Source organism: Telopea speciosissima, chromosome 7 (assembly GCF_018873765.1).
Source record: "Telopea speciosissima isolate NSW1024214 ecotype Mountain lineage chromosome 7, Tspe_v1, whole genome shotgun sequence".
Lineage (NCBI taxonomy): Eukaryota > Viridiplantae > Streptophyta > Magnoliopsida > Proteales > Proteaceae > Telopea > Telopea speciosissima.
Window position 1 is genome coordinate 14,483,660 of NC_057922.1, and position 16,951 is coordinate 14,500,610.

Genomic DNA, 16,951 nt, shown 5'->3' on the forward strand with positions numbered 1-16,951 from the left:
ATCTCCTTCCACTCGGTTCGGAGAGGGTGCTTGGGAATGGAAGCGAAGAAAAGCAGGGCTTCCAATACTTGTTGAAGGTCGGCGTGCCGACCGAAACTTGTGACCGCCTAGAGCCGCACTCTTCACGATCGGCGCGAAATAATACCACCCCTTCTCGGGAGACTTCTTCAAGAAGAAGAGCGAGAGAAAAGCGCCACGCTCGCACCTCGGCCCATCTCGCGAGCAGGCGTAGAAGCCATACACAGCCAGCCAAGAGTTCGGCACCAGCTGACCAGGAGACAGGTGGAAGTGGTCCAAGATCTGGTCCACCAGGCTGAGAACGGGGAGCCAAAATGCATACTTGAAGGGCGTCTCGTACAGAGCCACCTCACCGGGCCTGATGAAGCAGGCCATCTCCCCGGGATTAGGAACTCGGAGCTGAATGTCCTCGGGGATGGCGTAGGTCATCCTCAGATAGTCGAGGTCGGCCTCCGTGATTGTGCTCGGAACGGTGCCGACACTGCCTTCCTCGGGCTCAGGGGCATCGGTGGACGAGCTTACCGAGCCAACCCCCATCTCGGACGAATCTCCCTCGCTTGATTCCTCATCGGATGAGGACGACCCGGAGTTCTCGGCCCGGTCTGCGGCTATGGATTGGGCCGCGTGGTCAAACTCCATGGGTAGCAGGGGCTCGGCCACCTCGGCTGACGAAGCTCCACTACATCGGGCTCGTCGAGGTCGAGCCACAGTCTATGGTGGGAGAGCGGACGGGGAGTTCTCGGCTCGGACTCTCGCCCTCTGCGCCACTGGTGAGCGATTCGCCCATAGGACTACTACCAAGCGACATCTTGGCGGAGAAGACTTCTGGTTGAAGAAGAGGCTGGCGGGAGCGAAGCTTGCCGAGTCGATCACGAAGCAAGCTTGGCCGAGTCGATCACGAGCGAGGCAAGCAGCGAGATCTACAGAGTTGACGGTTCCAAACTTGCCGAGAAGTCAATAACTTAGAAGCGATGAAGAATGAATAGTTAGGAGTCGCCTATTTATAATCCTTGGGTTTCGCGTCCAGCCGAGGCAGAGCTCGCATGATCCAGCGGCCCGGATCAAAGGGCGTTTCGAATTCCCGAGCCCGCCATAATGACTCTGGCTGGCGTGGCACGGACACCCAGCCGTCGGATCGGCGTCAAATCGCGGCAATAAATAATCTCGGCCCAACGCGAGAATCTTCCAGACAAGCGCCAGGAAATTTCACTCATCAGCGCCGAGCCGACACACGATGAGTGGGGGGCACTGTGATGAGGCATAAAACACCCCACCTATCGAGAGGCTACCACGTGGCCGACCCGACCTCAGTCAGGAACCGAGTTGGGCCGAGCGAGAAATTGGGCCGACCCCATATCCGATAAGTCACGACAAAGCCTGGTTTGAGCGGCGGCCGGTGGGTGAGGCCGAGATTATACGGGTCAGCCATAGACTCCTAGCCCGACCTCATGGCGAGACCAACCTCCTCCCGGGCCGACCTCCATTGCCGACCCCACGGGCCGACCTCGTAGGCCGAGCCCTCCTCCATTGAGGCTCTCATAGCACCCCAGGGGATCTCAAGACCACGTCGGCACATCCGAGAATCACGGGATAAGGACCGAGCCACGATCCCGAGTGCAACACGAATCACACTCTACATGGACTCTTACCTTAATAAGAGTCCGACCCAAAAATAACTCTCCACTCCGCTCTACTGCGAGAGAACCTTCCGAAAGAAGGACTCCTACCATACTAGGACTCTCCCAGCCGTCTCATCTCCTCCTTACTCTATAAATACCCAGGTATGGAGCTCTATTCGACATCTGGCTTTTTACTACGCAGTTACGCTGTCGCGTTGAAGACCTGACTTGAGCATCGGAGAGTCCTAGGCCGGAGCCACACCGGCCCTCTTGCGCTCATTGCTTGGTTTTTGCAGGTTCATCCACGGGCGAACCAAGTAACGGAGGTTTTCACACGCAACAGTCCGTATGCTTCCTCCATAGAGAATGCTTTCCCTTTTTTTTTTAATTAATAATTCTTATAATTTCAATTTTGGACAAAACATAGGTAAAAGTCTCTCTTTTTCTTCAAATCGGATTCCATTTTGAGCTCTGCGCATTTTCATTCTATATTCAGGAGGGATTGAGGGAATGAGAATGCTAAGAGTTGAGACTTTTAATGATGATATATTATATTATAAGAAAAAACGATGTTAATCCGTCAAGTGTTGTTAGCATGGTTTTTGCATCTAAACACAAACCCATGCCTTTGTCAACGAAAAGACTATTCAACCCCTAGTGAATTCAAAAATCACATTCAAACCAATGCCTGTGTGGGTGCTTTCATTGGCTATAGTGTTGATGTAGGGGCTACTAGTCCGTGTTCTCTTGCCTATATTATATTATAGGGAAAACTTTTGTTGTAAAGTCATCTAAGTTGAGTCAAAATTTTCAAAAGCATGATCAATAGTCATGTAGATTGTGTCGGATTAAAAATAACAAGAATTGGTCACAACTCATCCAAGTTAAATGAGACCGAGTCTGTCATCAAGTCTCAACAAATTTGACGAGGTCAATCATTCTTTCAAAAAAAAAAAAAACATTAAACTATTTCACTTTAGTAAAATGGTAAAAACCCTTGAATCCACATGTTCGATAGTTCCTTGAGGGAAAATAAAACCGTAAGTCCCTTTGCAACTTGTCCATGGCAAACAACTGTGAGTCTTTGCATTTGATTATCAAATTATCCTAAACTAAGTAATGTACAAAATGGACCTATATAGAACCTGTACTACAAAAAGAATATGTATACATTTAATCAATCACAATATTGGTCCTCATGAATGAAATCCCACCATTTTTTTTGGGGTAGGGATGGGGGGGGAGGATTCCATTTCTGTTTTCCCGTTGATGAACCATTATACACATCTAAACAAAAAAACTTGATGAACACATTTGTAACATATACATAATAGAAAATTTAAGAAATTTCTACCAGATTTTTCAATGAAGAATAACAAATTAATTTATATGTTTTTTTTTTTCCTGCATTTTTTTATGATGTTTCATGTTTTTTTTTTTTTTAAATAAGAAAAATGTGACTTGCCCTGACTAGGTTTGATTGGACTGAGTCATTAGGTTTTCTGAAAGGCAAGTCGAATAAAAAAACCTGGTTTTCCAACTATGTGTTCAACACATTAAAATGTTTATATTTATATTTTCATCCAATCCCTACTGGGAAAATATACAATACAACAACTCTAGAAGAGAGTATCAAAGTCTATCCATAGTTGAGAACAAGTAGCATTATTATTGGGTTGTTGCACAAAGTATAACAATTATAACAATTATACAAAGAAAATGTAATGAATTAATGTAATAAAATTATACTGGATTTGATGGACACACATCAAATGCAATAAATCTAACAATCTTCCACTTGTAAATCAAAGTCAATGTCCTACTACTCTATCACTCATGTTCTCAACATGTTTACTAAATATAATAAGTGTGAATCCCTTCATCAAAGGGTCAAGACAAATGATCTATTGAATCAACTTTGACAATAGTAATATCACCACTCAAATATCATCTACATCTGCATTCCACATGTTTGTTCCTCTGAATAGTTCTTAGTTCCAGGCACAAGTGTGAATATACATATATATGTACATCAGACTAGATTGTATTGAAAACCTTGAATGAAATACTGTCAGTCGTGTCAAGGACAATATACTTATTAATAGTTTATAATTCATCCATTCGTAGACATGAGAGGTCCTTATCACTGTGGTAGATCATTATCGGTCTTAGTGTATCGACGATTGATACCTTTTGGGCTATATATCAGTGTGTTTGATTCATAATGCTTACCTATGAATGAAATTAAGTGACACCCAATAAGGAACCCATTTCTTATATTGGGAGAATATCAAAATAGATAAATGCAATAAAGATTGGGCATAAATTCCGAGCTTGATAACATGCTTTGTAAATAGTTTGTAAAAAAGATTAAATATTATTATTTATTAATAGTTATATTTAAAACTATTTTAGAACAAACTTGGCACACTTGATAGTACAAGGATTCTTGCCGGATGAGTGCTATATAATAGCTGATAGGGAACGGAGAGAATCCCTCACAATCATGCTTACGCATAAAGCTTAATTGTTAGGTAATCTTTATGTTATTGCAGTCTGTTCTCTCCTCTTGTACATCTCTTTTTCTCTTTTTACTTGTGAGATTACTAGATTAGGGTTTTGAACCCTACCCTTTCCCCGACTATACACCGTCTGGTTGAGAGACAATTGAGTAAAACTCGACGACACAACTTCCACTAAGATAAGAGATGTTGGACATCGGCGCAAGCAGTCTCCTCCTATTGAGGGGAAGGTTGTTATGTGCCTAATGGGGTCCACTCTAGTGTATGAGAGATAGTTGAACCAGTCTAGTATGGGATAGATTAAAAAGCTTGATTTAACACGTTCCATCAATTTCAGAGCTTTGAACGTATTGATCAAACACTAAACGTTTAGTATGAGAGCTGAGTAACCCTACCCCCCTTGGTTGGGCTACCTACCGACTACCGCTAGAGTGAGCCGAGTCAAGTACCTAACAAGGGTAAAATGGTAAAAAAAGCGCGCACCCGGTACAGCTTTTCTGAGTTTCCTACTTTTCTCCTTAAAACACTGGTTTTAACTTTTAAGTTCAATTAAAAAAAAACCCACACTCGTTTTAAGTGCAAATGTGCCAAACCTTTCGTCTTCTGTTATCTTTTGATCTTTTCTAGGGTTTAAGCTCATTTGCATTTGGTTTTGAAGCTTGCTGGATATAATTTCTATTTGTGGGGTGTTTGATTTGAATATAGTCATGCTTTCCGTTGCTTACAGCGCTGGTATTTCTCTGAACTTCGTTGAGAAACGATATACAAAGCCATGTCTCGTTAATCATCGTAAGTTCTTTGGGAATTATTCATCGGTGGCCTTCTCTGGAGCTCAGAGGTTTGGCTCTCTTCGATACCCTGTCATTGGAGCTCCTAGTCATGCCTCTGGTTCGCAATCTTTCTCTGGCGTTTTCAAGATTTTGGCGCAGAGTTCAGTGAACTCTGGTTCTTTTAGTGGCGGTGGCGTCAGCGAAAGCATTGGTTCTGGTAGGCTAGAATTACTAACCCAATGGAAAATTTTTTCTTCATTGGAAATCCATGACTATGCATTTGGGTTTTATGAGTTTGTGGGGAGTTCATAAGGTTGAATAAATTAATGTTTAACATCATCACTTGACCGTATGGGATGGTAGTTGGAAAAATTATAATTTTTCTCATTATCTATTTATCTGTCGGAGTTGTTTGAGTTTCAGATTTTAGGTGCCATTGGTCTGTGATGAAAAATGAAAAGAAGTGTTTGTCACCAGAAAGTGGTGCTACGCATGACCTTATGAAGCTTATGAAGCATTGTAGATTTTTTTTACAATTCAATGCAAATTTTTTTATTTTATCATATTAGAAAATTTTCCGGTGGGAGTCTGCTGGCCGCATTGTTAATTGGCTAATGTAGCATCCATGAATGCATAATATGAGACCTATCATTTGTAGCCCCTTCAGAGGAGTCTCCTTTGCTTAAGGGTTATCTGATTAGATGCTGCAATTATGTATGGTTGCAAATGCATGTTTCATTGAATATTTTTGGAATAAACTAATTAAATTTTCCCCCTTAGGTATAGCATCTGGTTTCAGATCATTATAGTTTCATGAGAGCGACTCAAAAAACTGAGTACATGTTGTGAGAAACAATATATTACTCTTTAATGTGTTCATGGTCATGGATCCATCTTATGTTCAGATAAAGTGAGCAAGTATTAAATTTGATTTCACTTTTTTTCCTTACTATTGTAGAAGAGAGAGTGGTGGTGTTGGTCATTGGAGGAGGTGGAAGAGAACATGCACTTTGTCATGCGTTGAAACGCTCTCCTTCCTGTGATGCTGTCTTTTGTGCTCCAGGAAATGCTGGGATCTCTAACTCAGGGGATGCCACATGTATATCAGACCTTGACATCCTGGACTGTTCAGCTGTGATATCCTTCTGCCGTAAATGGGGAGTGGGACTAGTTGTTGTGGGCCCAGAGGCTCCTTTAGTTGCAGGTCTTGCAAATGAGCTTGTAAAGGCTGGGATTCCTACTTTTGGCCCTTCATCTGATGCTGCTGCTTTGGAGGGTTCAAAGGACTTCATGAAGAAGTTATGTGACAAATATGGAATTCCTACTGCTAAGGTCTGTATGGGCTCCCTTTCCTGGTCTCACTTATTTGACATTGGTCATGCTTTTCAGATTTTCCATCTATCTGTGTAAAAATTGAACCATCTCCAGCTTTCCATCTTTAACTTATTAATTCAATTTAAATTAGGGGAATCCTTCTCTAAAATTAATTGATCTAAACCAATCTACATTATGCTAATGAAACTTTGTAATTGATATTTTTTAAGGTAAATTAAGAAGTAACATGGTATTTGAATCATAGAATACGTGTGAGATGATTCATTCAAACCATGCTTGGAATGCAAGTTTTACAAAATGAAACTTTCATGTTTAGCTGATTTTAGTGTTTGTTATTGTCCCTTTGACTTGTCTTATGCAGATAAGTCATCTAAAGGGGTTATTTTATTGAAAATAAGCTTTAGGTTGGGTTGTGTAGGTATTGGGCTTTTGATCCCATGGAATTGGCCAATTTAATGAGCCTAAAATATGGGTAGAAAGTAGGAAAACGGGATTTAGTTCATTAGTTTTGTTAGAGTCCTATTTTAAGTCTGTTTTCTTTATTATTTCACTTTCCTAGTCAATTTAGGATACTTTATTAGTTAAGGATTGGATTAGGCCTTTCCTTTTTAGTGTCTAAGTCTATTTTTGAGTATTCTGTATAAGTTTGTAAGGGACGCCAGCATTGTATACGAATTTGAATAATAGGAAAGTTTGCTTATGCAATGTTGAAATCCTGAGATAGGATAGGTGAGAGGACCTAAGGTGAGATGCCCAGTCCCTTCCCCCATCCCCTTCCAGTGTTCTTGATTCCAAACCCTAATTTCAGTTAAATCGATTTCAAGAGTGCTACAAGCTTCTGGGATTTCTTTCAACTGATAGTCACATCGATTTCTTGAAGATTACTACATCAAGATCATTGCTGCCAGGGTACATCTCCATCAACCAAAACAGCAGAAGCAATCCAAACATCGATCTAGGAGAATCTAGGGTTTTTTCAAAACCCTCGTTGTTGCTCGATCCCAGTTCTTTTGTTCTGATCGGTTTCTTCTATTGGGAGTTCAACTTAATTCTTCAAGAGATTATTCAACTTCAATTGTAGCTCCAACAGGTCCCTGATTAAAAGGATTCTATTATTTACTTCTCTTGTTTACTTGTGGTTACCAATTTGAGATCTTCTCATTCTCCTCCAACCAATTGAGATCCCAGCCTGCTAATTGGTGTGAGGTATTGCTGTATGGCCACCATGCCACCAACACAGTAACACACTATACCACTGTTCCAGATACTGCCTACCCTCCTCTCTCCAAGCATCTCAAGACTATGGCGCTTATGGGCCCAAAGTTTAGAAATATAATAATTTCATTGGACTCCCCTTTTTAGCTCATAAGCTGGATCCTTAGAATACCAGAACCAGAAGCTCCATAAGCTTAGCCAAACATACTGTGTGTTTGGCAAAATATCTTGTATGTTTGATAGTTTGTGTCTTTAGCAGGACAAGAGTCAACGTCGTGAGTCTTCCCTAAGGGGTTTGTTTAATGTTTATCATAAATGGAAGTCTTAGTTGAAGTTTAATAGGCATATTTGTTAAGGTTAAAATAGAAACTTCAATTTTATTGGTGGGTTAAGGTCTAGTTGATCATTTTAAAGGAAGGTCTTGATTCAGTTAGTGCCTTAAGGTCTTAATGGATTTTATAATAGGAAGTTGAATTTTGTTGGTGTGTTAAGGTCTAGTTGAGCGTTTTAAAGGAAGGTCTTGATTCAGTTAGTGCCTTGAGGTCTTATTGGATTTATTTTTATGGACCAGAGAAAGTTTTTTTCTTCTGACGGTTGATGGGAAAGCTTGAACTGTTGATGGTGAACATATTTCCCTCTTTTTTTTCTTCTTTTATTTCATTTTCTTATGTTGTTTAGCTTTATCAAATTCAAGCACTCAAAGGGAGATTCCTGCTTGGTTGTTTTCATCAATCACTGAAGTTAGGGCAAGCTTCTCATTGATCATTTGGTGTGCATCTCACGATCTGTTTCCATTAGGAGGTTGGTAATTTTTGTCAATTGATTTAATATTGGAACAGCTTACAAACAGTTGAATTATTTCTGGTTATTGAAAGCATCTGAATTTAGAAAGAAGGGATTCATTGTTCATCAACATTGCTGATTTCAGAAATCAAAGTTCAATTTGAATTTGGGGAAATTTTAAACTTAATGTTATCTGGGTTCCTTAATTCCTGGTTTTTTCGACCTTAGCTTTTGGGGTTTGGTTCCTCCATCTTTTACAATTCCTAGGGCGCTAGTCTTTTGTTGATTGTATTAGTTTTGACTTTTGAGGATTTTAAAAAATTATATTGTTTCCTGCCTTGTTGAGTCTGGAATCTGCCATACTGTATCATCTTGGGAATTATATATATATTTGTTCTATCTTCTGGAAATGAGTTTTTTTATTCAAAGAGGTTTAGGTGTATGCTTCTTTTCCTGGAAGTCTGATTGTGATTGGATCCCTGTTGAATCCTCTGGACCAAATTTCATGTGGTTAGGTTTGTTAACTGGTACTGTTCATAATCAGTTGGGCCTGCCGGCGCCTAGCTAAGACGCTAACTTCTGGTATGGAGGCTTTGGCAGACTAATGGCCGCCCTAATTCTGGAGTGGGTCTTATCCCCTGTATTCGTTAAAATGATATGGTAAACCCGATTTAGCGTGGCTTGGATGCCTGTGTTACAACTGTAAACTGCACTTCGTTAAGAGTTTCATTACGCTTACAGGGTGCGGGGTACTGGTGTTATTCAACTGCGCCGAAGGAGACAAGCTACCTGGGTATAACCGGCATTGGTTCTGTCAACTTTAGATGTTAATTGATGATACTTGATTTGGTTTAATCTGGTGGGGCCCGTAAGGGAGCTAATTAAGGTTTGTTAATCCAGCTTGCATCAACATTGTCCGAAGAAGGCTGAATCCAGCTATCCCAGTGGAAGCATTGGTTAGATGAAGTGTTTCAGTAGATTCAATGGTCTTCTGTATCTAATACATTGGTTAGGAGGGATAGGGTGATCGGTGAAAGAGGATCCATGTAGTGGACCCCATTTAGTTGGTGTAAGGCTAAGTTTTAGTTGAGTTGGTTAGGAGGGTTAGGTCTTGGAGGAAAAAACCATTAGGAAAGTAGACTGAGAAGTGAATAAGAAAATTACTTTGCTGTTCTGCCCCTAGCATAAAATGATCACATGACAATAAGTGGCAAAACACTGCCTCCAATTAGTGCTTTAATGGTGTAGGATTTTGGACAGAACAGACAAGGGGAGCTGAGAGAAGAGGAACATTACTGTAAAGCCTACTGATCTTCCCAAATTAGAAGGATGTGGTCACATCAGTCTATGCTGAAAGAAATTTAAGGAATGCCTTTTATGTTCCTTTGAATTCAAAATTGTTACAAGTTTCTATATCATTTTTGACTTGCAAGTAATGGTTTTTTTCCCCCCCTCAAAATAGCTAGCTTTTCTTGTTTTAACAGGAATCATAGTACTTAGCTCTTTCTGCTTGTTGAATTTTTTGGGATTTTATTAAATGTGTTAATTAATTCCTGCAGTATCAAACATTTACAGACGCAACAGATGCAAAGAAGTATATTCAACAGCAAGGAGTACCTATTGTCATAAAAGCAGATGGGTTAGCTGCTGGAAAAGGAGTTATTGTTGCTATGACTCTGGAGGAGGCGTACGAAGCTGTTGATTCTATGCTGGTGAAGGGTGTTTTTGGATCTGCTGGTTCCCAGGTCATTGTTGAAGAGTTTCTTGAAGGGGAGGAAGCATCATTTTTTGCCCTAGTGGATGGTGAGAATGCCATTCCTCTTGAATCAGCTCAGGACCATAAGCGAGTAGGGGATGGTGATACAGGCCCCAATACAGGCGGTATGGGAGCTTATTCTCCGGCACCCATATTAACAGAAGAGCTTCAATCTTTGGTTATGAGATCTATAATTTCCCCAACAGTGAAAGGCATGTTAGCAGAGGGCTGCAAGTTTGTTGGGGTCTTATATGCTGGGCTCATGATTGAGAAGAAATCTGGACTACCTAAGCTCATTGAGTACAACGTGCGCTTTGGAGACCCGGAATGCCAGGTTAGCTAACGGTATCCTAGTTAATATTTTATTTCTCGGTTAATCCACAGTTTGAGTGTTTGGTTATTTGTTAGCACAATTCAGTATGCATAGAATGGGAAAGAGAGGTCTGGATTCCCGCCCCCCTCTTTTAATCCACAGTTTGAGTTCATATTTGTTAGCACAATTTCAGGATGCACAGAAAGGGAAAGCGGGGTTGTAGAAATGCCATAGGCCTAGGCTGGAGTTTCTTCCCTTCCCCCTCCCTTTTTGTTCATTTGAAATTGATTACATTCACTTGGGGTATTGAGGCTGGTTGGGTGGATAAGAGACGGGAGGGCGACTGTAGGTCAGTTGCTTGAGATGATTAATAGGCTGGAGTTCCTTGGTCAATACTTAATTTGATTAAAATGATTTCAGGCCATCCAATATTTTCATTCTTTTGGATCATTGTGAATTACTTGACTGAGCATCTGTGTTAATTAGCCTGATATTGTTTCTGTTTAGGATCATTTGGCTACCCTTCAAAGTATAAACACCACTTGTTGCGCATCATATATATGGAAGCTTGCCTAATGTTTGGGTAGATGCACAGGCACTGAATTGTCCTTTTGGTTACTGATTGCTATTAAGTATTAATTTATGTACTAGAGTCTAGAACTGAGTAATGGGTTATGATTAAGTCAATTTAGTGGCAATTTATAAATTTACAGGATCGGCTGGGTGTCTCCCCAGTTTATATCTGATCCAAATTAGTAGTTTTGCTTCATTAGTCATTATTTTACAAGTGTGGCTCCTCATTTATTTAAATTGTTAGATTAGGGGAAGAGTTGCTGGTTGTCCAACGGGATTTTTTAAAGTCGCAGCTTATCTAATCTTGGTTTCTTGCGAAACCGAGATATCTCAGACAAAACGCCAAGTTTCGTCCAAGATTTAGAACCATGGTTTGAAAACAGAAGATCATTAAAGCCTAGGACAGAACTTATATTGGAGACCTTAAATAATCGGCATTTTAGATTGTATTGTCTACATATTGTAATGGTCTTCTCTATCTGAAACTCTATTTGTGGACTCCTCTACACAGGTTTTGATGGTCCGTTTAGAGTCTGATCTGGCACAAGTTCTGCTTGCAGCCTGTAGAGGTGAGTTGAGTAGGGTCTCACTACGTTGGTCACCAGGTTCAGCTATGGTGGTGGTGATGGCAAGTCGGGGCTATCCCGGGGCCTATGAGAAGGGGACTGTGATTCGGAACCTTGAAGAAGCGGAACTTGTTGCTCCATCAGTTAAGATATTTCATGCTGGAACCGCATTCGACTCTGATGGAAACATCATAGCCACTGGTGGTCGTGTACTTGGGGTTACAGCCACGGGAAGAGATATTGAAGAAGCCAGGGAGAGAGCCTACCAAGCTGTTGAAGAAATCAATTGGCCAGAAGGGTTCTACAGGCGAGATATCGGCTGGAGAGCACTTCCCCACAGACAATTAGCTGCGAAGGGGTAAGCCCTATGCCGGTCTATAATCATGTGATTAATATAATCTATTGTTGTAAACCCATTGAGTTGGGCATTTGGTTGGAGGAGGAAAATCTGGTTACAAGATCAGTAATTAGGAAATCAGGAAAAATGAATCAACTTTGGGTCATTGAAAAGAATACAGATGGTCCCAAAAAACTCTGATATAGTGATCAGTTGGGTACTCTGTTATTTAAAATAAAATTTATCGAAATTTAGATTAACAAAGTACCGTCTTCTGACTCGTGTATTTTCATGTTTCTAATTTCCAATTACTGGAGATTAAGTTCACCAAAAAAATTGCTGGAGGTTGGACTGGATTTTTGACTGTCAAAAAGCTAATGATTCTTTGTTGTTTGCGAATCGTGAGACAATGGAACATACTAAAACCCTAGAATCCTAAGATTGTGTGGTGAAAGAAAACTTTCTCCTTCAAACTTTGACATCTTTGGAGTATCATCGGGAAAGATAAAGGTCTCTACATGTTGTGTTATATGGTGGCATGGCTTCAATGTAATAGTATAGACCAAGGGTTAAAAAAAATAAAAAGGTTCACTTCCCATCTAACAGTTAGTTTGACCTGAGGTTCCCTCTATTTGGCTATAAAAAGGTCGATGGTACCTATAAGTAAATAAGGGTGTCAAAATCAAACTGAAACCATTTATCGAAATTGAATCAAACCATTTAAATTAAAATCGTGAAACTGTTTAATAAATGTTTCGGTTATGTTTTAAAAAACAAGTTCTTTTAATTAAATGGTTTAAATTAAAATGGACTGTTTAACTGAATAAACCCTTTAACATTCTTAGATGTACATAAATGTGTCAAAATCAAACAGAAACCATTTAAACTGGTTTTTCAAAAGTGAGCCAATGATGACCTTCCATGGATTCGCCCAAATAAGCTGTGGCTAAAGTTGCAAAAAATAAGAGGTTAAATGGTTTAAATCGTGCCAGGATGTTTAATCGAAACTGGACTGTTTACCACCCTTTGGCTATAAGAAGAAAAGGACGGTGCATATGCCTCTGTAAATGCATGACATTCTCCAGGCTTCATGGAATCCATGCTCTTGGGGCTGCAATGGTAGTCCATGTGCCCTAGATCTAGAGGATCAAGAACTTTGTTGCAAAAAGAACTTTGTGGGGGGAGTTTGGGGAAAAAAAATGCCTTGCATTGAGCTTGTACCGTTGAATGAACCTTCTTCCATGTGTCAAGCTCTTGGGCCCTCATTGTAGTGCACTGCCAGATGCCTACATTGCAGAGGATTTTAATCTAGGAATTTACACGTTGCACCAAAAAACAAAAGGGAACGCTCGAAGAAAGATGTAATTGCCACCCCCATGAGAAGGAGAGAGATGTAGATTCTTATCTTTTGATTGTTTTATGGGATTTTTGAGTTAACTGGAGGCTAAACGGTAAAACCAAGCGATCTTGTGTTTGGGCGTAGGAACCACGCGACGGGTTAGCGTTCATTTTCCTTTATAAATTTCCCTTACCTGCCGCGCCGTTTTCTAAAGAACAACTAAACCAGAGATCAAATAGAGAAAGAGAGAGAGGACGAGAGGACGAAGGAAGTGAGGAAATACCCAGCGGCGCCGGCGACTCAAGCCATTTCCCTTCGCTGCGGCGATACCTTCGTTGCTGAGAACTGAAACCATGCTGCCCTGTGACAATACCTTCGTTGCTGAAACCTGAAACCATGCTGCTCTGCGGCGACTGAAGCCATTTCCCTTTCCTGTGGCCAATGCCTTCTATTTCCTTTCCAATGACTCAATAGGTATGCGTATGTCTCATTGTCTCTTGTTTTTCAAAAAATTACAGAAAGGCATGTTTCTTTTGGATAGAATCGGATAATGCTTGAAGTATTTCCATTCACGATCTTGGAGACCCACCCTACATGCTTCTGTGTTTAAATCAACTGTGTCACATTTTGCCCATATTCGTATGCCAACTCACTACTCTAAGTGCGAGCACTCTTCTGTTCAGAGTCTGTGGTTCTCAATGTGATGAATACACTGTCTCGCTTCTTCTTCACTTCTCTGTTGCAATTCACTGAGCAAAAGAACCTTAAAAAAGGAAGAGCTTTGCATGCCCAAATCTTGAAAACTGGTCTGGGTTCAGATATATTCCTTGCTAACAGCCTTGTTAACTTGTATGCCAAGTGTGGTAACTTGGTCGAAGCCAAGCTCGAGTTCGAAGAGATAGAGGCCAAAGACGTCGTCTCATGGAACTGCATTATCAACGGCTACTCTCAACAGAGCCTCGGAGGCTCTGTTATTGTCATGGAGCTGTTTCAGCTGATGAGAGCAGAGAACACCTTCCCCAACCCCCACACTTTTGCCGGGGTTTTTACAGCCGCCTCCAATCTCTCAGATGCTTCTGTTGGACAGCAGGCTCACTCCCTTGCAATTAAGACTGCCAATTGTTCAGATGTGTTTGTGGGCAGCTCTCTTTTAAACATGTACTGCAAATCTGGTCTTCTTTTGGAGGCTCGCCGTGTGTTTGATAGAATGCCCCAAAGGAATCCTGTTTCATGGGCTGCGATGATTTCTGGGTATGCTATTGAAAGACTTGCAGTGGAAGCTTTTGCGCTTTTTAAATTAATGCGTCAGGAAGAGGAGGGTGAGAATGAATTTGTACTCACCAGTCTATTAAGTGCATTGGTTCTTCCTGAATTCGTAGAGAGTGGAAAGCAAATACATGGTCTTGCGCTTAAAAATGGGTTGTTATCATTTGTTTCTGTTGGGAATTCTCTTGTCACCATGTATGCAAAATGTGGGAGCTTAGATGATGCACTTCAAACATTCAAGTCCGCGAGTGACAAGAACTCTATCACTTGGTCTGCCATAATTACTGGGTATGCTCAGACTGGGGATTCTAACACTGCTTTAAGGATTTTTTCAGAGATGCAGAATGCTGGGTTCAGGCCTAGCGAGTTCACCTTTGTTGGGGTACTCAATGCTTGTAGTGAGACTGGCGCTGATAGGGAAGGAAAGCAAATTCATGTCTATTTGTTGAAATTGGGATTTGAATCCCAAATTTTCATAAGGACCTCGTTGGTTGACATGTATGCAAAATGTGGTGAAGTCAATGATGCTCGAAAGGGGTTTGATCAGTTAAAAGATCCTGATTTTGTGTTATGGACTTCAATGATAGGAGGGTATGTACAGAACGGGGAGAATGAGGAGGCTTTGAATTTGTATGGTATAATGCAGATGGAGGGGATCTTGCCTAATGAGTTGACTATGGCTAGTGTCCTCAAAGCCTGTTCTAGTCTTGCAGCTTTGGATCAAGGCAAGCAAGTCCATGCTTGCACTGTCAAGTATGGTTTTAGTTTAGAAGTTCCAATAGGAAGTGCCTTGTCAACAATGTATGCAAAGTGTGGGAACCTTGAAGATGCTAACATTGTCTTTAGACGAATGCCTGGGAGGGATGTGGTCTCATGGAATTCGATGATATCTGGTCTCTCTCAAAATGGTTGTGGTGACGAAGCTCTTGAGCTTTTTGAGGAGATGCGATTGGATGGTACAAAGCCAGACTATGTCACATTTGTTAACATTCTCTCTGCTTGTAGCCATATGGGTTTGGTAGAGAGAGGTTGGGTCTACTTCAAGTTGATGTTTGATGAATATGGCATAGTCCCAATGGTAGAGCACTATGCTTGCATGGTTGATATCCTCAGTCGTGCTGGGAAACTTGAAGAAGCCAAAGAGTTTATTGACTCAGTTCCTATTGATCACGGAATGTATTTGTGGCGCATTTTGTTGAGCGCTTGTCGGAATTATCGTAATTTTGATATAGGAGCATATGCAGGGGAGAGATTAATAGAGCTTGGATCACAAGAATCATCTGCTTATGTGTTACTGTCAAGTATCTATACTGCCCTAGGCAGGTGGGAAGATGTGGAACGCGTTAGAAGGGCGATGAGACTTCGAGGGGTGAACAAAGAACCCGGGTGTAGTTGGATTGAGGTTAAGAGTCGGGTGCATGTGTTTGTTGTTGGAGATCAGTTGCACCCACAAATTGTTGAAATACGTAAAGTGATACAGAGATTAGTGAAACAAATGAAGGATGAAGGTTATCAGCCTTCTTTTGATTCATTATTTCGTGATTTTTCTAACATGAAATAATGAAGAGTTTTGTACTTGTAGAAATTTGTTTATCTGATTCTTTTGCCAAATATGTGGCAACTTCTTCCACTTTTTTGAAGCATAAAGAAACTGATTCACTATGTATCAAAAATTTATTGCTGAAAAAAAATTGAGCTGAAGATTCTATATTGAGTACCTGTAATTGTTTTTGGGTTCTATATTTTAGGATATATGTAAATTCTAAAAGAGTTTTTGCTTCTTTTAATCAATGAGAGAACCAGAAATGGACAACAGTTTGGAAGGATCTAAACTGCTCCTTTGTTGCTCTTCCTACATCTCCTTTGGATCTCTGGCCTCTCTCACTAGCAAATTACTGCTCGTCAAAACTGTTTTGAGTTTATGTTCGTTCTCTGTTGGTGTTTCCCATCGAAGATGAGAGACTGCAATAGCCTTGAGATATTAAAGTGAACAGTATGCCTTCTCCCTTCTCTTTCCCTGAAACACCATGTGCCTTTGGTCTGATCTTTACAAAATTAGAGGGTCATAACTGTTTTTTGCTGCTCTTCAAATTCAACGGTCTGAAACGTCAGTTGAACGGATGGAATTTGCAGATTTGAGCATCCCTTCGACGGTTATCCCAAATCACAAATTTTCAGGTATTTTTTCATTATTTAAATCAATATTTATGGTAATTTTTACACTAAATCTCAAGTTTATGATGAAATTATGCTAGTATGACATGTTTCAATTTATTCTTTGTATTTATTAGTTAAAAATAACATGATTCATGTATATAGGTGGATTCCAAGGTCCTCCTCTGCTCATCTGTCAAATTTGAGTCCAACCTGAGTTCACCGGGTGGGAAGACAAGGTAATAAAATCCAATACTATAAAGGGACTACAATGGAGTGCATGGGCTGGGCTAAGCTCGTAGGATTGGCCTTGGGCTGAGATATGTAAGCCCGACTTTGAACTGGGCTGGGATGGGCCTGGGCTAAGTTAAGGGTACTTAAGGGT

At 40.7% G+C, this 16,951-nt stretch overlaps 2 protein-coding genes across 2 annotated transcripts; both read left to right on the top strand.

Moving 5' to 3' along the window:
• The first annotated feature begins 4,827 nt into the window (after window positions 1-4,827).
• Window positions 4,828-12,015, top strand: LOC122669761 (phosphoribosylamine--glycine ligase-like). The gene is made up of 4 exons (XM_043866609.1): window positions 4,828-5,146; window positions 5,888-6,261; window positions 9,822-10,352; window positions 11,416-12,015. The coding sequence occupies exons 1-4, from the start codon at window positions 4,867-4,869 to the stop codon at window positions 11,830-11,832; spliced, it is 1,602 nt and encodes a 533-aa protein (XP_043722544.1). The 5' UTR covers window positions 4,828-4,866; the 3' UTR covers window positions 11,833-12,015.
• A 1,782-nt stretch (window positions 12,016-13,797) lies between these two features.
• LOC122666897 (pentatricopeptide repeat-containing protein At2g33680) lies at window positions 13,798-16,122 on the top strand. Its single transcript, XM_043862999.1, has one exon. It carries the CDS (start codon window positions 13,850-13,852, stop codon window positions 15,971-15,973), a length of 2,124 nt encoding a protein of 707 aa, XP_043718934.1. The 5' UTR covers window positions 13,798-13,849; the 3' UTR covers window positions 15,974-16,122.
• The last annotated feature ends 829 nt before the right edge of the window (window positions 16,123-16,951 follow it).